This window comes from Alexandromys fortis, unplaced genomic scaffold, assembly GCF_014885135.2.
Source record: "Alexandromys fortis isolate MF-2015 unplaced genomic scaffold, M_Fortis_MF-2015_v1.1 scaffold_5, whole genome shotgun sequence".
In the NCBI taxonomy this organism is placed as follows: domain Eukaryota; kingdom Metazoa; phylum Chordata; class Mammalia; order Rodentia; family Cricetidae; genus Alexandromys; species Alexandromys fortis.
The window spans coordinates 24,403,603-24,424,849 of NW_026067924.1; the positions used below are offsets into that span (position 1 = coordinate 24,403,603).

General features: G+C 41.9%; 1 protein-coding gene across 1 annotated transcript in view; it reads left to right on the plus strand.

Annotated features, from left to right (window-relative positions):
• The window catches only part of Ryr2 (ryanodine receptor 2), a 551,701-nt gene that overhangs the window by 212,591 nt on the left and 317,863 nt on the right, over positions 1-21,247 (plus strand). The window contains exons 4-7 of the mRNA XM_050142326.1: positions 1,912-1,932; positions 14,246-14,260; positions 18,128-18,202; positions 20,535-20,613. Coding sequence (XP_049998283.1) covers positions 1,912-1,932; positions 14,246-14,260; positions 18,128-18,202; positions 20,535-20,613 — 190 coding nt within the window. The remainder of the gene's footprint in view (positions 1-1,911; positions 1,933-14,245; positions 14,261-18,127; positions 18,203-20,534; positions 20,614-21,247) is intronic.

Consider the following 21,247-nt stretch of genomic DNA (forward strand, 5'->3'; position numbering starts at 1 on the left):
TGCTGTCGCTAAGCCTCTCTGGTTATCTGTGGAGAGGGGAGTTCATGTTGTTTTTATCAACTCCTACTACTGTGTAATCACTAAAACTCCTGTAGCTGATAATGTTAACTGTAGCTTGATTCCCAAGTCTGTCTTCTGATAAATCCTACAGTGTTTATCTTTGCTCTGGTGTGTACAAGCCTGTGTGGTGTGTGAATGTCTAGCATTTAAATGTGAACATGATGGCATCGTATATTTGGATAGTTATTTCTATTATTAAAATACATCATTAAAAATTTCCTGATAAATATGGAAGAGGAATAATTATTTAATATACTGTCCATTTTGGAGCAGAATGGTCTGTGACAACTGAACTACATTTTTCTTCCATTGTTATCTTACAAAGAATTGGGTTTCATTATGACAGTTTTCAAACAAAATTTTCCTTATTATTTTTCTCTCCCTTTCCCAGCCCCCCTCACTGTGCCCTTCCATCCCTAGGGACCCCTTTCCACTTTCGTGCCCCATTGGAGTTTTTCCCTCTCCCCAGTTTGCTTCCATTTACTTTAAAGAAACTGCTTCACTTTTTGAATGATCTAATGTTTAAGATGAACACTTGGAAGTACATGGAGGCAGACATACCCAGGGAGCACCAGGCCTTCCTGTTCAGCTCAGCGAGGAGTTTCCTTCTCTAATAAAAAATGAAAGTATAAGGAGTGAGTTGTCTAAGAGCAGGAACTGCTGGGATTTAACACATCCCTCAGTCAGCCAGGATGTTCTAAAAGAATCTTTGGAATTTCCATAAGGGTCTCTCTCTCTCTCTCTCTCTCTCTCTCTCTCTCTCTCTCGGCAGGATCTCCTTATGTAGCTCTGGCTGGCTTAGAACTCACTGAGATTGGTCTGCCTTTGCCTCCTCAGTACTGGGATCAAAGGTCTATGCCACCATACTCAGTCTTAAAATTATTTTATATCATTTAACAAATGTTGCTTAAAAGGCATGGATATACTTAGAGGTAGCCTGGATTTCCCCTTAAACAGCTTTAGCTTTTTTTAAATCTGATTAATGAAATTTTATAAGGAGAAAAAAAAATCTAAATTTATACATGAACAGTATGACATAAACGTCGATTCTCACAGGACATGAATCGTGTATTCGATTCTGTTCCATTCCATTTTATTCTGTCCTATTCTAGGGGTGAGTAGTGGAGATTTGCTTTTAGAATTGAGCGTGTTTCCACCCCCCCAATGATGGAATCCAGGAACATTCTAAAAGGCATTCTTGTTGACATTTTTGTGATTTTTTGTTGTCGTTCTCTTTACACTGTGGGTGTAATACTCACTTCACTTGGGTTTTAAAGAGTCACACTGTGATTAGAGTACCTTGCATTTCACTAATAAAAACAATTTAAGTTAATCTGAATGTCATATCATATCAGAATTGTTTGACACAAGCATGCTTCTTTTTATTGTGGAACTTAATGTAATGCTCTAAAGAATGAGGTAAGAGAAAAATGTTTGCTTTTAATGTTTGAAGGGAAGCTACTGTGCAGCAAGCATCATGTCTCCAGACTGTCCTTGTCTTTTATAATTAAGTGGAGCTTGCGGGGAGGGGAAGGGGTCCTTAATATCAAAATGAAAGATTGTGCTTGAGAATCCCATCACAGCTCAACCCACCCTTTGAGTGCATTGGGCTGTCTTCTGGACCCTTAGCAGGATACCAGGATATGGGGTTGCTTTGCTAACTGAGATTGCGTTGGCTTATTGAGATGACTTGCTAATTGGGAAGTTTGAACACTACTAAGCGTTCTTTAAAACGGGAAGTAGATTTCGGGTCAGAGGTCACATTTCAGTTGACTTAGAAACCATCGGAAGCAGTGTTAGGAGTTTTTGTTTTGCTTTGTTTTTAATTGTTTTGGCTTTTTCTTTCCACAGCAGGTTGATGTGGAAAAATGGGTATGTGTTTCCCCGCCTTTCCAAAGGGCTTGTGATTGAAAAGCGCATGCTCGCTGCTGCCTCTGAGCTTTTTAATTTTGCTTCCTAGCACAGCTTCTTTTAGTGTTTGACCTCACTGCTCGGCTGTAAAGAGTACACTTTTCAGGTCACCAGTTAGAACCTCTTGGGTCTCTGAGTTACCGTCACCTGCAGCGGGCTCCATCAAAGGCCTCAGAACTCCCAACCCGTTCATTTTATGCAATTGGTTTAATTATCCAAATGTTGATGTGTCTCTGGCCATAGGAAGGGTTTTGTTACTAGTATTCAATGTTTTGCTAAACAGAAGTGAATGTTGTATCTCAAAAATGCTACAGTGCAGTCTCAATATTGTTCCATGTGTTACAGAGAAACATGCAAGGCTTTTTCTGTATCGGGGCAGTCTTGAAAAGTGAAGGCGAAAAACAAATGCCACCCAAAGAGTAGTTCCAGGTGTCTGCAGGCAGTCTGAGAGCCATCCCGTTGGCCGTCTGTGTCGTGGTCTAATGGCATTGTTACTCTGTTTCTTCATCTGTTAAGAAAAATGATGAGGAATGGAAAGAGAGACAGAGGAAATAGGGTGTGCGTGAGAGGGAGGAAAAAAAGAACTGGGTGGGTGGGGGATCAATTTAGATGAACCTATCCAGTATCCAGGTCCTTCTGTTAATACTCCAGAGCTGAGTGGAGGTCAGTCACAGCAGCGTCTTCATCCCCACTCACCTTGTCCCCAAAGTACAAAGCAATGACAGTTTTCCTTAGCATTTGCCTTTAACTTGTTTTTCACTTCACAGGAAGAGTCTCTTGAGGGAGATTGAAATTGCTATTTCATTTTACCATTGTCGTCTATCCTTATTTGGGCCTGGTTCTCTTCATTTTTGTCCTTGGGCCTGGTTCTCTCCATCACTGTCTTAGAACCTGATTCTTTCAGTACAGGGCTTGGAGTTTCTCCACCTCCCCATACCATCCAGGAGGCTTTCAAAGTGATACCCGAATGATTACATTTCCACGTGGATATTGGTATTTCTTTCTCCCTTTAATTCTCATTCAGCCCTTTGTATCCCGGCAAGCTCTACTGATGAAACTGACTGTTTCCACGAGGACGACATCCATGCTAATCTTTGAGAGCTTCCATATCGTCCTCTCCATATCTTAGACTACTCTGTCTTGTCTCACTATTTTAATTTTTTTTAACTTGAAATTGTACACCTTCCATCCACGGCAAGAGTTAAAATTCTGATCCCTGCTCAAACTTTTCCTGATGGGCTCTGGGCTATTGTTTTTCTAAGCAGCACTATGGTTTAATCCCTACTCATTTGCTGGCATTTTAAAGCATTTCTCTCTTTCTCTGTGTTTCTGTTCCCTCCTTTTCCATGGCAGCATGTGTCCAGACTGGCACTTTCTTCAATATCCCTTCAACCCATTTTTTTTTTTGTCTTTGAATGTTTTTCATTTATTTATTTATTTATTTATTAAAGATTTCTGCCTCCTCCCCGCCACCGCCTCCCATTTCCCTCCCCCTTGCCTGATCAAGTCCCCGTCCCTTGTCAGCCCAAAGAGCAATCAGGATTCCCTGCCCTGTGGAGAGTCCAAGGACCACCCACCTCCATCCAGGTCTAGTTAGGTGAGCATCCGAACTGCCTAGGCTCCCACAAAGCCAGTACGTGCAGTAGGATCCAAAACCCATTGCCATTGTTCTTGAGGTCTCAGTAGTCCTCAATGTCCACTATGTTCAGCGAGTTCAGTTTTATCCCATGCTTTTTCAGACCCGGGCCAGCTGGCCTTGGTGAGTTCCCGATAGAACATCCCCATTGTCTCAGTGTGTGGGTGCACCCCTCGCGGTCCTGAGTTCCTTGCTCCTGCTCTCTCTCCATCTGCTCCTGATTTGGACCTTGAGATTTCAGTCCCCTTCAACCCACTTTTAATTCTTCCAAAAATCAACTATGTAAAATGTTTAGTGAGACATATCAGTAAATGAAGCCACCATCCACTGTCATTTGAAAGCCTTCACAGTCATCCCTCTGTGTGCTTGGCTGGTTTGCTTCAATCCGCCTCACCAGCTCACATGCCCCTCTCTTTCCACAGCGATTTCTCATTTTAAATTTCGCTTTCCGGTGTGACTTTTATGTTAGAAATTGCTTGTTAGTCGTAAGGAGGTCATGGAAACACCATTGAACTGAACATCATGGGCTTTGTTTGGCCGCTGGCCAGTCTGGTAGGCTCTACTTGTTCCTGAATGTTAGTGTTCTGTCAAGAGCTGCTGAGTTGTGCATTCATTTAGAATCCATGTAACGAGCAGTCCCTGTGGAGTCCGTGTACTTCAGACTGATGAACACTTTTTTTGATATGTATAATTCATATCTCACTCCTTGGCCATTTGAACTTTGAAGTTCTACTGTGACGTACATACTGTTTCCAGGCGGTTGGGAATAACTGCCTGGTGTTGTGTGACCCTGTCCCTGGGGAGAAGTGAGTGAATGTCTGTTCACCCCTAGCAGAGAACTGGTGACAGACTGAAGAGCGGATACTATCAAAGCCCCATTTGGTGAGCTAGGGAGCTTCATTGGATTACTTAGAGGGGGCAGAAATGACTCAAAGATAGACATATCATCAAAAGTCCACCCCTGAGTGGGTGACAAGCTCTCAAAAGCTGCAAAGCCAGATGTCTTAGTTAGGGCTTCTATTGCTGTGAAAAGACACTCTTATAAAAGAAGACATTTAATTGGGGATAGCTTACATTTTCAGAGGTTCAGTCCATTATCATTGTGGTGGGAAGCATGGCAGCATGTAGGACATCATACTGGAGAGGTAGCTGAGAGTTCTGCATCTGAATCCGCAGGCAGCAGGAAGTGAACTGTGAGCCACTAGGCCTGGCTTGAGCTTCTGAGACCTCAAGGCCTGCCCCAGTGACACACTTCCTCCAACAAAGCCACACCTACTCCAACAAGGCCACAGCTCCCATTAGTGCTGCTCCCTGTGGGCCTACGGGGCCATTCTTATTCAAACCACCACACCAGAGGGCAGCACATAGCTTCCTGCTCCTTAGGTTAGTGAGTCTCTTCCAGGCAGCTCAGCTGATCTGAGAATGAGCCGCAGCAGGACTTACTGCTTTTATAAGCTTTGTCAGGGAGGGACCAAGGGAATCTGGTCAGTTTCAGGAACTTCCTGAAGGCTTTGAATTATTTACTTCCCGAGTTCTAAGGAGATTCTCTGCAGGAGGTAATGTTTCACCTCCCTGTAGAAAATTCTGCCTTCTAATCAGCTTCCCTGTAGGATGGGATATTTTATCTTGGAGGAAATAGCTCCACAACACCTAGGTTCTGCTCACATTGCTCTGTGGGTGTGTTCTTCTGTGTCCCTTGTGTCCTTATTCAGAGATACAGTGTGCCACTGTCATCTCCCTCACACCAGTCTCATCATGATGCCCTATTGGGTCAAACCTCTGGATCTCTGAAGTGTTGCTTAGTTAGGGAGCCCGAGCCACTGTGGCCATATCCCTGGGTATGGAAAGCAGCTTCTGCTGTGTCCAGCCAGTTTTTCAGGCTCCTCTTCTGAGTCTTTTCCATGTGTGGTGGGATGAGGAGACCCCAAGGTTGACTGGAAGGCTTCTGATTCCAGAGTCCTTTCATTCATCAGGGCCTTTTGGGGGTATCTTCAGGGAGCTGTTTCTGACCTGTGATTCTCTTCTGCAGCCCAGTGCATCTAATCTGTCTTGTCTGGGTGTTAACCTTCTCTGGTGTCTCCTAGAACTAGGCTAGATCTCCCCATGCTGCCTGGTTGTCTGTGGGCAGTGAAATCCCTTTCTAGATGCCGTTCCAAGGGAGCTGGATGTATCCTTTTAGCCTTTGGATTTCAGCTGTCAAGAGTGCTGGTTTCCAGCTCCTGTAGACAGGGACAACCTTCACGAGGCTTGTGGTCAGAGCAAACTTGGGAAGAGATGCAAGACTCCCAGCCTAACAGCCTCTCTCTCAAGGAAGCCGGCTTCTTGCTCTATTGCCTATTGGCAGTCTGCTGAGAGAGTAGTCAGCCCGTGGAAGCAGGTGGACTCTCACCCTGCTCCTTCGGCACCGGGCTAGGTGGTGGTCCACTGTGTGACGGGCACCATTGCTCCTTTCTGACGTGGGTGCCTCATCTTCACATCAACTTCACTGGCTTGCAGAGCATGCATTCAGCAAGCGAGATGAAGATCTTAGGAATCTCATAAAACTTAAGCATATGCACAGTCATGTACACAGATAGTGCGTATATATGGTAAAGGAAATTAAAATGGTGCCTCTGGATTTTCTTATGCCATAAATCTGAATAGCTTCAAGATTCAAAATCCCTCTCCCTACCTCTCTTCTTTCCCCCATTCCTTGTTCCTTTCTTTTCCCTTCTGCTCTATTTTTCTCTCTTCCCTTTTGTCTTCCCTCCCTTCCTCTCTCTTCAGCTCATCCCCCCCTTCACTCTCTCTGATCTGTCCCCTGTGCTTCTCTCCTTCCGGTCCCTCCTTCTTTCCCCTCCCTACCTCCTCCTTTCCTTTCCCTCCTTCCTCCTTTTCCCCTGGTTCTCCTTCTCTTCTTCCTTTTATCTTTTCCTTCATATCTCCTTCTTTCCCTCTCTGTTCACCTTTCTTCCGTCTTCTCTTTCTCCATTTCTCCTCTTCTTTCCCCTTACTTCCCTCCTTTCTTCTTTCCCTCTGACCCTGTCTCTTCATTTCTCCTTCCCTCCCTTTTTTCTCACTTCCTCTTCTTCTTTATTCGCTATTCCTTTCTCTCTTTCCCTTCCCTACTCTCTCCCTTCTCTTCTCTTTTCTTCCCTCTTCCTTCCTTTTCCTCTCCTCTCCTCTCTTTTCTCCCTCCCTTCCTCTTTCCCATGCCTCTTTTCTTCACTTCTGTCCTCTGTCCATTTCTTCCTCCTCCTCTTTCTTTTTCTTCTTCTCCTGCCTCTGTCTTTCTTGATTTCCTTCTTGTTCTTCCTTCATTCATTCTTTTCTCCCTTCCTTCCTCAACTTCTTTTTCCCTTTTACTAATGTCTTTTTGGAGCATCTCTGTACTTGTTTAAACATACATCCATTGAGTTATAAAATGTAACTCTTCACACTTAAAAGAAAAGGCTATTTCTGAGTCTTGATTTAAAGAATATTTAACTATTGTATTCATCCACCCCATCCTGCCCTGACCTTATCCTAATCTTGGTGTTAGTTTCCAACATGAGAATTTCAGTTTGTGGGAGGAGATAAGAAGAGAAAGAAAGATATTGAAATTGTCACATATATTATTTTTAAATCAAATGACTATTTCCACTTATATTTAAAAAATTCATAATGTTTCTACAGCTATTAAAATATAGAATAATTTAAAATGCTTCCTAACTTCAAAAAATAATGCATTGTACACCCAGCTGTCATATGAGGGTATGTGGAAAAACATTATCAGGGTTCATTCATACTCAAAATGTATAAAGCATTCAGTCTCTTGAGTAGATGATTACAGGTTTTTTTGGTGGCAGTCTTAGTGTATAGGCCGGGCTTCATATGTCTTCAGTCATTTTGATACAAGTGTCACTATAGTGTTTTGTGTCAAGAAAATTCTCTTTTGAGACAAGCTGGAAAAAGAAGAAAGCTCCATGTAGCTATTGGCATCTTATTTCAGGCGTTCCTGAGTTCTGTGATGCACACACGTCACTGAGATAGAATGCCAGGACATACTCTAGCTTACCAGCACCATTTATTATAGACGAAAGTTTCTGTCCCACCTGGTCCCTCAGCTGTTCAGTCCCAAAGAAACACACAGAGGCTTATATTAATTATAAACTGTTTGGCCTTTTAGCCTGGCTATGAGGCTCTTAACCTCAGGGTTGTGGCTTCAAGTCCCATGTTGGGTGCCATTTTAACTTCCTTCTTAAGCAGAACTAGATAATTATGAAAACATATATCTGTCAAATTTATTACACTCATAAAACCAGGTCATTTAAATAATGTCTGTACTTAGCGATTGATAGGTTGGAAAAGATAACAGTTGACACACATCTGCTCCAAATTATGCTGTGTTCATTGTAAGCATAACCACACATGTGTGGTCAACTGGATGTCAATAAGTGACTGAGTGCTCGCAGCATGAGTGACGCAGGAGTGTGACTGTTGGAGGTATCCCGTGTGTAACTGCTCTTTGTGGGTTGAAGGCTGGGCCCTGTCCTGATACTCTCTAGATCTACACTTACCATGCCTCCTCATCATTCACTACTAGATATTTTCAGTAGGAAAGCCATAGAAAGTTAGCCATGCGTACAGAGTATGTTCATCATAAGAGTGGTAGTTGGCATTTCCCACAAATAATACATCCACATGTGTTATTCTATAGCATATAAGGGGTAAGCGTTGAGTTTGGGATTATTCATGTCAGACTATGTTTATTCACTAAAATTTATTGTCAGCACCCTTAATGACCAATGCACCCAAATCTTTGATGCTTAAGGAACTTCTTTTTCTTAACATAGCGAAGCTGCCTCACTCATAAGAGGGCGAGGAGAGGTGGTAGATGGAACGAGGTGGGAAACCCTTGCATCTTAGCACATGGAGAGACAGGATATAACAAAGGCCTGACTTTCAGTGAGCATCTTCTGTGTGGAGCAGGGTGTTTTAGTTTCTTAAAGGGGAAGACCTGCCACTGAACCTACACCTCCCTGCTCCCTCCAAGTCCTGCATTCAGATCCTTTGAATGATAGGCCTTCTGAGTGTATGTTCCTTGGCTCCCAGTTCAGTCTAGACAGTTTTTGGGGGCATCTTCCAGTAAAGATTCACTTAAAAGATTGTAAGAGAGATTCTTAGACAGAAGAAATAACTTTAGAAATCATTCATTCATTCATTTTGTGTGTGTGTGTGTGTGTGTGTGTGTGTGTGTATTGTGGGGTGAATGTACCACAGTGCATGAGTGGAAGTTAATTGGTAGGAACTGGTTCTCTCCTTTTATGATGTAAGTCCCAGGAATCAAACTTAATTCTGCATGATGCCTTCCTCTTTAGGGTGTAGGAATAGGTTCCTTTTCTTTGTCAGTTAAGGAATTAAGGGGCATGAAAGAAATGTAACTGGGAATCTTGGAGAGTTCAGTGTGGTCACCAATGATACCAAGCAAATTAGGGTCCCTTCTGGGGAGCTCTTAGTCTCACAAATAAAAAAATATTAAGAGCGATATCAAGTAGATGTTCAAGGATACTTTATCGGAGTTTAAGAGAATTTCTCCCAGGCAAGCCCACTGTGGCTCTGAAGATGAGTAAGGAGTTAAGTGGAGAGCATGAACTAAGGTGGAGGTCACCCACTTGGTACCAGGAGGCCACAGAGTAAGGAGGGGGAGCTTTGCAGAAATAGTAAGGAAGTTGAGAACATTAGAAAGTTAAAAGAAAAGATACGGGTGCAGGCAAGCTGTAAATATTAAAACTGCCCTAGAACTTACCTGGCCTTTAGTATATTCTGGACTCACATATAAGTAGGCTCTAGTGCCAGTGAACAAATGGATTAGCTATCAAGGTGAGGACAGGCAGATCAAGAGCAAAAACTTCCTGCTTCCATGTCCTGATATAGGCTTCCGGCAGAAGGTCTGGTCCAGATTAGAACTGGATTAATGTTGAAATAGGGAGCGGCGGGGCTGCGTCCCCAACACCCCGGCCGCTTGCTAGCTCATGCCCAAAATAACAACACACAAACTGTATTCATTTAAGAACTGCTTGGCCCATGAACTCTAGCCCTTACAGGCTAATTCTTGCACGTGGACTAGCCCATTTCTAATAATGCGTGTAAGCACCCCAAGGTGCGCTTACCGGGAAGATTCTAGCCTATGTCCATCCTGGGAGAGTTGAGCATTGCGTCTCTCCGGGAGCAGAGCAGAGTCTGACCTCACTTCCTCTTCCGCCCAGAATTCTATTCTGTTTACTCCTCCCATCTATGTTCCAAGCCATGAGGCCAAGCAGCTGGTTTATTATAACTTAACCAATGAAATCAACAGATTGATATATGACACTCCCACATCAGATTAAAGATTTTTTCCTATCCCTTCTAATAAAGCTGTAGTTCACCATCAAAAAAAGTGTGGCCTTTCCCATCTCTAAAGATCTGAATTAAAGGCTTGTCTTTCTACATCAAAGATCCAGATTAGAAGTGGATTTTCCTGCTTCAAATTAAGCAACAATCTCTCACAGATTTGTCCTCCATTTTTGGATTTTAGTTCCCGACGTAGTCAAGTCGACGACCAAGAATATCATCACACTATCTTACACTTCTAAACTGGATAGAGATAGCAAGGCTGAGCCGCGAGCCTTCACAATGGTCAAAGCGTTCCCTGAGTGACTGTTTCTTGCTTTGTACTGGGAACAAGATTGAGCATAAATTTGTGTTCTTTTGATATCCAGTGTTTGTTGTCGGTGTGAAGATTGATATTTTGCTTGGTTTTCTCCTTGTCGCCATTTGTGTTTCCCAAGAACAACCTCCTAGCTTCTTTCAGATCTATGGCGATGGGTGACCACAGGGGATTCTGTGGGGTTAAGCCAGTCATCTGTCTAGCGACGTCACCTCTGCTAGCAATTTCCCTGTTTTCACGTCAGTGAAGGTGTGGGCAGTCATGCCTCCGCTCCTGCTCTTCACTTCAGCTGTGAAATCTGTAGCAACTGAACTAACCCTAGACAGCACGTGCCCACCTCATGCAGCTTTACACCAGAAACCTAAAACTCTGTGTTTCTGTGCAAATCGGTCACCATCTGTCTTAGTTAAGATTACTATTGCTGTGATGAAACACCATGACCAAAAACAACTTTGGGAGGAAAGGGTATATTTCACTCACAGTTCCATACAACAGTTCATCATCAAAAGCAGTGAGAGCAGGAACTCAAACAGGACAGGATCCTGGAGGCAGGAGCTGATGCCGAGGCCGTGGAGGGTGCTGCTTACTGACTTGCTCCCACAGAAAAGCGTATCAAGCTTTGAACACTCAATGACTTTTCTAGCCCAAAGTTCTATGCCATTTAAGAACTTTTATCAGGATGGGAAGTGGGCCAGGACCTATGCAACATGGCCATTATCAGCCTTATCATGGCCCCTTACTCTACTTTCTCTAGTGAAATTTAAGCTAGTGCCCAGAGAAATTTGAATTCAGTTCAGCATATCTTTTATTATATTTATTTTAAGCATAAACATGGTGTCCTCAGCATGGAGAGAGGATGTGTCTTTCAGTATCTTTCTGCCTCAGTTGCCTTTCCCCGTGTCATTCCCATTTTAGAATGGTTTTTCTTCATTGATTTTGTTGTTGTCTTTTTTTAAATCAGATCTAAGTAGTGTTTAGATGGAGATCAAAGTAACATATGCATTCCTCTTGATAAAGTGCAGTAGCTTCCTTTTCCATGCGTGATCCCTTTAGAAAAATCTTCTATTGTTACCATTTTGTTAATAGTTGCAACTTAAGCCAAATGATCCAAGAGAGTTGAAAAAAAGAAGGGTTAATCTTGGTATAAGCTTCAGTCAGTCTTTCGTGCTCTTGGTTGTCTCGGGAAAGCGGCGTGGCCTTCACAGGCGCTGTTCTTCCTCATCCCACAGGTGGATGCTTTCAGCTTCGCTCAGCTGTTCTGTTCACCCTCTCCCTTTGCACAGTCACGTCTCCCACTCCGTGTCTTACTCTCCCCGATGCCATCCACAACAAGTGTATGCTGAAGAGCCGGCCGGCCTAGCAACTCTGCCTAACACTTTGTAAAAAACCCACTACCACTGTAATGTAGTTAACTTAGTGACTAGCCAAATCAAACAGAATTATTTTTTAAAGAAAAATTCCCAACCCCAGCTCAATTAAAATCCACAGAAAGTATCTATCATAACTATGTACCATTGAAAAATGTTAGATATTTCTGGTTGTTTCTTCTAAGTATGACATCAAAATGATTTTTTTCAATTCAGATTCTTGGGTCATATTTCCATTGTCCTATTTTGAACTCTGTTGCTGTGATAAAATACTCTGACCAGAAGCAACTTGGGGCAGAAAGCTTCATCTTCCACTTCCAGGTCACAGTCCGCCATTGAAGGGAGTCAGGGTAGAGCCACAGAGGAAGGCTGCTTATCGGCTCACTCTCTCATGCTTAGCTGGCTTTCTTATACAGCCCAGGCCACCTACCTAGGAAATGATTCTCCCCGTGGTAGGATAGGCCCTCCTGCATCAATTAACCATCAAAACAGTCCCTTACAGACATGCATATAAGACAGGCTGATCTAGGCAATCCCTCTACTGTGGCTTCTCCTCTAAGAGAACTCTAGGCCATGCCACATCAACAATGAAGGTTAAAGGACATCCAATATTGCCAAATATGAGGGCATGTAGTTTTTGTTTCTGTGTGGAAAGTAAGTTTTCTGCTGTCATTTACTATTAATATCAGCTAGATATTTTTCATAGCTAACTTCCTGCATTTTCTAAGTGAAAAATAAAATTTCTTTCTATTTTTATTGTTTGACATTTTCATATTTATGCAGTGCACTGAAGTCCATTTTACCCCATTCCACCACTTTCTTCCCCACCGAGACAGTTTTCCTAAGAAGCTCACCTCCCATTCTCATGTCTCCCTTTCGTCTGTGGCCCACGGAGTTTAATTGGAGTTCCTTGACTTAGTATGGTGGGAGGTTATTTATTTATTTATTTATTTATTTATTTATTTTTTAATTTATTTTCTTGTTTTTACATCCTCACCAAAGCATCCCCTTTCTCCCATCCATCCACTCCCTCTACTCTTTCTTTTTAGATATAGATGGGTACCCCCTGGATACCAAGCTGCACTGAGGCCAGGCACCCCCCTCTTCCAGCAAGGTTGAATGAGGCGATTTGGCAGGAAGAATGGGTCCCCAAAATCAGGCAGTGTCATCAGAGATGTCCTTCGCTCTTACTGCTAGGAGGTGGTGGGAGGTTATTTAACATGAAAAGGACACCACTGAATAAAATGGCATCCTCCTCAACAGCCATTAACTGTTGATATTCCTTCAGAGAATCTTATGGCCCCATGTGGTTCCACCCTCTCTACATTGAATTGTTGGTGGACCCAACCTTGTGTGGGCATTTTGTGGACTTCCATGGCTGCAATGTTTATGAGTGTGATGGTCATAGCATGCCAAGAAGACATCTTTCTGACTCATAGCTCCCTATCTCTTGACACCCTCTCCATCACCTGTGCCACCGTGTTTCCTGATATTTGGGGGGGAGTTCATTTAGAGTGGAGCAAACCACCATCTCTTATTCTTACCACTTTGGCCTGTTATGGTTCTCCGTGCTACCTGCCTGCAGAAAGCTTCTGTAATGATGGCTAGGAGCATTGCTAATCTTATTGGTAAAGCAGAGCTGGACAAGAATGAAATTCATTACAGTTTCTCCCTTGACATATAATATTAAAAATGAAAAGTATCACTCACAATGGTATTTCCATTTATTTATATACATGTTTCTCTTTCTGTGTGTTTCAGGGAAGCAACTGTACCATTTATAAACATCTATTGTTGAAAAATGTTCTCTGGATGATTTGCTTAAACCTAATGGGGATATATCTACTTTTTTTTTCTTACTCTGTTTTATATTTGTACATAACAATTTACTTCAGTCCTAAGTAGGGAAATCAAACATCATCCCCTTCTTGGATGTTTATCTTATACTCTCCTGGAAACAAGTCCGGGAAACTGGAGGGCATCCAGTACAAACAAGGAAAGATGCGTATGTTTTACAGAAGAGATAAGAGCTGTGTGAGAGAGGTGGTGCTGTGTTTAGAGAAAAGGTGAAATAGTTTGTCTGCCTCTCTTTGAAATGCACCTCTCACCATAGGCAGCATCCAAGGGACTGCTTTCCGTTCATGCATGAAGGATGTTGGACTCCATGGTTCAGACTCTCCTAACCTGTGGCTTCCACCACCAGCTTTACTGAACTTAGTCAAGTTGCCTTGTGTCACTGCACTTATGCCAAAAGAGATGGAATGAAGTTTTTGATTTAAGCATTTTCAGAGAATAAACGGTAGAGTGTACCGCCTCAATGCTTGGATGTTGGAAATTGAGCCAGGCATTTTTCAAGTAGTGTGGCATGTATTCACAGAAAACAGCTGAACTAATGTAAAGATTCCTTTCAAAAGACTTTGCTTGCTATAGCATTTTCCTAGCATGTAGTTGAGTATAAGTTCTGTTGCAACAGCAATGCAAATTTTCTGTTTATCATTGACGTAGTTCCACTTAGAACAATGGGGTCTTGATAAATAAGATAGTTTTAAGTTCTTGAAATGATTTGTATTTAATATTTTCTCTCTTTTCTTTATGTCTCCACAGAAGTTCATGATGAAGGTGAGGCCTTGATCTTCTGCTATATGTATGATAATTCCTGTCCTTGTGGGTATATGTGATAACTCACGTGTCTGAGTGTGGGTATATGTCATACTTAATATATATAGTCTATATATATAGTGTATATGTATGTGTGTATGAATTGGCTTTTTGACTTTTTGAGATAGGGTTTTCTCTGTATAGACCTTGCTGTCCTGGAACTAAGTTTATAGACCATGCTGGCCTCAAGCTCAGAGGTTCACCTGCCTCTGCCTCCCAAAGGCTGGGATTATACGCTGTGTCATTACTCCTGGCTGTAATACTGCTTATGTATGATCATAGGCAATATCTCATAAATTTTAGAATGACTATATATAATATTATATAAGTTTTAGAATTGTTATATGAATTTACTTTATGTTTGCATAATGCTTTTCCTTTAAAAATTTTAAATGAAATCAAATATTTAACATTTAAATGTAAATTACTCACCTTGATTTAATAATTTAAATAACTTTTGACATTTTTGGGTTATATAGAACCAAATTAAGTCATCTTTAGGGATTTCTTCCATTAAAGTATTTTTTTTTTTTTTTTTTTTTTTTAGTTTTTCGAGACAGGGTTTTTCTCTGTAGCTTTGGAGCCTGTCCTGGCACTAGCTCTTGTAGACCAGACTGGCCTCGAATTCACAGAGATCCGCCTGCCTCTGCCTCCCGAGTGCTGGGATTAAAGACTTGCGCCACCACCACCTGGCAAAGTATTTTTTTTTAATTGTGACTTGATTAGAATGTTCCCTAGGGGTATGTGTTGGTGCTGTCTAAAGCCTGGCAGTTTATTCAGGAGACTTGGGGGTTTCCACACTAGCACAGGCGAGAGGCCAGCCATTTACCATGAGGACACTATCTGCTCAATGTTTGATGGGGTTGTCCAAACCAGGTGTTCTGTTGTTAGGATCATTTTTGTTATTTTTTGTGGGGATCAGGACTTAAGAGTTGCAGGCCTGTTAGAGAATTCCTTGTAGCTGGAACTCGCAGGTGGCTGGAAATGCCAGGCCCCACAGGTGCTGGTTGCTGCTCATTTTTGCCTTCTGCTCTTCTTAGACAATAGGGAAGGCCGGGTAGAGAGGCATTTTCTCTGAAGATTTTTTTCCCCATGAAACAACTAATTTCTCTTTATTCAAGATGTTAATATTTGTACACATAGTTAAATGTTTCTCCACTTAAATATCTGGACACTGAAAGAAATCTTATTACAGATTCTCCTTGCTGTGTATAGTGTCTGTTGCCAGGGCCTTGGTTCTATATCACTGGACTTCTAGAGTTACATGACACATGACTGTCTCCAAGGGGTGTAGAAGTTAATGGATCACATATCCTTCCTTCCCCCATCCCTTCCCTTTGCTTTCTTCACTCCTTTCTTCCCTCCTTTTTTCCCTTTCTCCTTCTCTCCGCTCTCTTCCCCTGTTCCTCTCATCCCTCCTCTCCACACCCCTTCTCTCTTCACTCCCTTCCCCTTCTCCCTGCTATCCCCTCCTTCTCTCCCCCTCCCTCAGAATCATACCCAGGACTTGCATGTAATAATCCTTACCACTCTACCACTGAGCTACTTTGCAGCTCTGATTTTTTTTTTTTTTTACAAATAATGACAGCTTTGAATTAGACTAGCAGAATATTTCTGTACAGAGAAACCTGGTTTAATATACAACTTCTAACAGGGCATGACATATTACAGCCATACTTAAGATGTTTGTATATTTCATAGTGAATTTAATGGCTTTAAACATTGCTAATATAAAAGGTAGATTAATAAGTCACTATATTTTACAATCATGTACTTTAAAAACATAGAGCCTAAAAAAAAACAGCACTGAAGATTTAGTGTAGAACTAACAATATTCATGTAATGGTTTTCATCATTACCATTCAGATTTTATACTTCTGTGGAGGGTTTTGTGACTATAAATTTAAGCTCATGGCAATAACACCTCACATACAGCTGTAGAAATCCAGCTGCTCCTGACCCACAAGATATAATGGACAGATAGGCCCTATGACTGCTTCTCTAAAGAAATACAGATATAGAATGTACCTTGAGTTCATACCTAAGTCTCAACACTGGCACCTTAGTTGGCAATGTGATTTCCTCAGGTGGACTTTTTTTTTTTCACATGATCCTAGAAATCTAAAGTTCCACACATGGCCAGTGATGCTAAATTTGTCTTCCAGTGACTTGTGAACTTTGCATGAGGATTTTTTTAGATGACATTCAGGAGTCTCAGGTTTCATTTGAAAGTTGGGACATTTTTATCCACTTATCTCTTACAGATTTATTTTACATTATTCCGTAATATTAAGCCTGTCAGTCATCTCTATGGAATGAGAACAGTCCCCCATCCATAGAACTGGGAAAACCATTTTCACAGATATTTTTAAAAGTCAAATTTTACCTTTCATTAAATCATGAACTCTCGTAAATTAAATTAAATTTCATTAAGGGAGGATGGTCACCCCAAATACAGAATTTCTTTACCCTACCCCTTCTTTCTTAAGCATTTTAATGTATGGGGAATGTATAGTATATGCATTTGTACACATACACCACATGTTAGGTGTATGCCTTTGTACACCTACACAATAGGTAGGTGTGTGTGCTTGCATACCTGCATCACAGTAGATGTATTCCTTTTTACACATATAGATGTATGCCTTTGTATACATACACACCTACTTCCATAGACTGAAATGCTCCAACCCAATCCAGGTTTTCACTTAACAAATGTTTCTTGACTGATTACTGTCCAATACCTTTTCTTAGAGCTAAACATGAGCCAAGGTCACTTGCTGTGTTCTCAGTCTGCTTAAGGAGAAGTGATAAGGCCAGTGTACAGGTATAGCTGAGAGCTGCAGAGGGTCAAGGGGAGAAGCTAACACTGTGGAACCTGGCTGAATTTCATGGATGAGGTGGCTAATAAGTTGAGTTTAAAGGCCTCATGTCTAAGTCTGCATAAACAACAGAGTGAATTTTGAATTTCAAGACATAACAATATAACTTTTTTTGTGGGGGAGTAGATATGTTTATTTTATTTTATTTTATTTTTTTTTTTTGTGACAGAGTTTCTCTATGTAGCCCTAGCTGTCCTGGAATTTGCTCTGTAGATGAGGCTGGCCTTGAACTCATAGAGATATGCCTGCCTCTGCCTTCTGAGTGCTGGGATTAAAGGTGTGCACCACCACCACCACTCAGCGGTTAGTAGATATGTTTAGAGTAGAGGACTGGCACCAGAGAGGATTGAGATGGAAGGTCTTCTGTATTTGTCCATCTCCAACTATGATCCTTGGGACAGTGGCTCAGTGGGAAGCCATCGGAGGCCAAGAATATGTGATTAGTGAGTTCTCCGATCATGAAAGGGATTTGACTTATGCCTATGAGCAACTGGGAAGAATGAGAAGCTTATACCCCAGAGATAATGAGCCAATTTGGGATTTTGCAAAGAATTGTTTGTCAAACTGATACTTATCTGGTGCTTACTCTGTGCTGGGTACTTAGCGGGTCTCTGGATACAAAGGTAACAGGGTAGTCTATCCAACGGAGGCTGCGTATAATTGAAACACAGGCAGTAACTGTGTAGACTGTAAACGGTTAAAGTTGTAATAATTACTCACCAAAACCCAGTTATCTTTCCAGAGCTGGGTGAGACGATGGGATGCTTGCTCCATGGCAGGTATTTCCTTACAGCTTCATTTGTGGTTAAGAACTGGTTCCAGGGGGTTTTGCTTTGGTTTCATCCTCTCTTGCTGAACTTTCCTGTGAAGAAGAAAAGACAATTGACTTAGTTCTTTGCTCATTCATGATTCTCCTCTTCTCTACCTTCTTCTGTCCTTTCCATAGACTGCTCAAGGTGGAGGTCACCGCACACTCCTCTATGGACATGCCATATTGCTACGGCATTCCTACAGTGGTATGGTGAGTGGACATCTTGATTTCATCTCTCGTGTGACCATGCTGGTCCAGGGGCAGAGAGACTGTTTAAAATGTTGAGGGTATCATTTCAGCATGAGAGCAATGAGTTTGAATAGATACATTCTTTAATATCCTTGTACTCTGTTTAGTTTTCTCATTCATAAGATAAAGGTTAGGTTTATACATAACAGTTATGCTCCTATTTTCAATGCCTTTGGTAGACTTTTAGTACCTAGATAAATTTTTAAAAGAGGCAAGTATGAAACTCAAATGTTATTTCCCGTTTCTAGTTTTGTTTTAATTCTTAGTTTATAAATGCATTAGATACCCAGATCCAAGGGATCTGACATACTTTTGTGGCTTCATATGCACATACGTATACATAATATAAAACATAAAAATCAAGTAAATCTCAAACTGCATTTCTGAAAACTAAGGTAAAATACTACCTATGGATATCCTCAGAACCTGTTGTCTGTCATCTTGAGAGGGAGTGCTTTGTAGTCAAGGTGCAGAATGAGTCTCCAGATCACTTTGGTCCCACAGCCCTAGGATCTTGCCTCCCACCTGCTGTGCCTGCCCATCCAGCCCATTCCTTCATCTCCCTTCACACACCTGTGAACACCATGTAGCCAGATGTGCCACGGTCCTTACAGGACCGCTGGAGTGATGGCCTTAAGCACCCAGGTCTTCAGGGAGACCCAGCCTTGCTTAGTTCCCACTCTTGTTTCTTGATTCTCTGTGATGGAGTCCTTTCTTGCTGGCAGAGCCCTTGTCTCGTGCAGATGGTCCGGTATTTTAAGCACATGCCACATTCATCTTAGTGTCCTCATTCCGCTGTCACTTAACAAGGTGTTTGAAGTTGGAGGTGGGGACTTTGGCATGAAAAATGATCCAAACTTTATATCTGAGAATAGATATACTTAAGATAATCTAAAGAGGGAGGAAGCAGACAATGCAGTCGAGAGACTCAAGGCTCTCTGGGAGAAATGTGTATATGTATATGTATATGTATATGTATATGTATATGTATATGTATATGTATATTCATGTTGCCCTCATTTTAGCAAGATAAAGAGTCGCATGCCCAAGTACATTCTGGGTGTTTGTTGTTGTCTTTTTAATGAAAGCAAAAGTGGATGATGAAAGTGAATAGCTTTTGTGTTTCTTTCGGGGATAGCTTTCTGATGATGTCAGATCATATTGTACTTTTGCAGAGGACCATGAATATCACATGAAGGGAGAGACATGCAAACTTGTCCCCGATCACTTGTCCCCTTCTACTGACAGAACTCATTTCCTCAGTCTTTTGTGAGGCACAGAGGTCTCCTTTCCTTTGTCCTGCCGCTCTGAAGGCCTGCTGTGCAAGGGCTGCTTTGCCTCAGATGTTGGAATGTCTCCACATCTCACAGAATCAAGATTGTTAGAAAAATGCTAATCGGAGATAGACCAATAACAACTTACTTGTCCAAATGGGAGTCTGATACGACTGTGCACATTTTGCAATAATTTAGTTGGCATATAAAGTAGTAGGCTTCATAACTCTATGCCTGCACCCCTGTATATCACGTATATTATGTTTTGTTCCCATTCACCTCACTCACTGCCGTCCCTCCTCTGCCCTCACTGCTCTTCTTTTCTTCAAATAGTCCCCCTTTCTTCTTTCATGTCACAGACCCTATTGCTCTCTCTTATGCCCCCCCTTCTCCATTACACCTCCCCCATCCTCTTTCTTTTTTTCTTTTCTTTCTTTCTTTCTTTCTTTCTTTCTTTCTTTCTTTCTTTCTTTCTCTCTTTCTTTCTCTCTTTCTTTCTTTTTTGTGGATTTTTCGAGACAGGGTTTCTCTGTAGCTTTTTTGGTTCCTGTCCTGGAACTAGCTCTTGTAGACCAGGCTGGCCTCGAACTCACAGAGATCCGCCTGCGTCTGCCTCCCGAGTGCTGGGATTAAAGGCGTGCGCCACCATCCTCTTCTAGTCCCTCTTCTACTTCCATGCACCCACTCATCACCCCTCACCCTAGTCAGAATGGCTGTCATCAGAAATAAACAACAGCAAATGCTAAGGGGACTGTGGGGAGACAGGAGCCGTTATGGGCCAATTGTGAAAGTGTAAACTTCTGCAGCCACCTTGGAAATCTGTGTGGAGGCTCCTCCAAAAAGCTAAAAATAGAATGGCCGTATGACTCAGCTCTGCCATGTGTGGGTATATGCCCATAGGCTTCTGAGTCAACCGACTGTAGGTACACTTGCTCATCCGTGTCTATTGCTGCATTAATCACAGTAGCCTCAGGAGGACTGTGCACATTTCGTGGTGACGATTGATCTTGTATTTTTAGTATTTGTGCTGTCTCTCCACCTCCCGGTCTTCCACTGACAAACTGGCCTTTGATGTTGGCCTTCAAGAGGACACCACAGGTGAGTACCCTGTACTGTCATGGGACCTTATTCAGAGCGAGGCTGGCTGGACATGGCCAGACACACATGAGGTGGCTGTTTTTGTAGTAAAGTCACAAAATGCTTTTCTCTTTGACAATTTTGATAGAGTGAGAGAGTGTATCTTTTCCTCCTGGTTGATTTTCTATAGGTGATTGGTTAGATATCAAATTTTGATACCATATCCTTTTTTGTGGGTTGAGAGAGGAAAAATCAGTTTCTACTACATGATGGACTGGCTGTGTGAAGCGTGTTGACAATCACTGATCAGTTTGGAAAGTATTACTGTATGACTTTTAACCATTCATCTTAAAACATCCTTAGGTATAAGATACTAGTGTGCTCAATGTTAACACTCAAACACAAGAGTAGAAAATAACATTCTTTGTTGCTTTGCCTCCAGGGCTCTGTGTCCAAACAGATACATGTTTCCTTGTTGTGAGAACAATGAAAAAGGTTTATATGAACACATTTAGCCTTTCGTAAAATCCAAGTGTGAGAGCACAAGGTTTATCTGTGTTCTTCTTCTTTCTCATCTGCATCTACGTTAACTCACGTGCCCCGATTAGAATATCTTGTCTTTTACAACGAACAGCATGACTTATGGAATGAAACT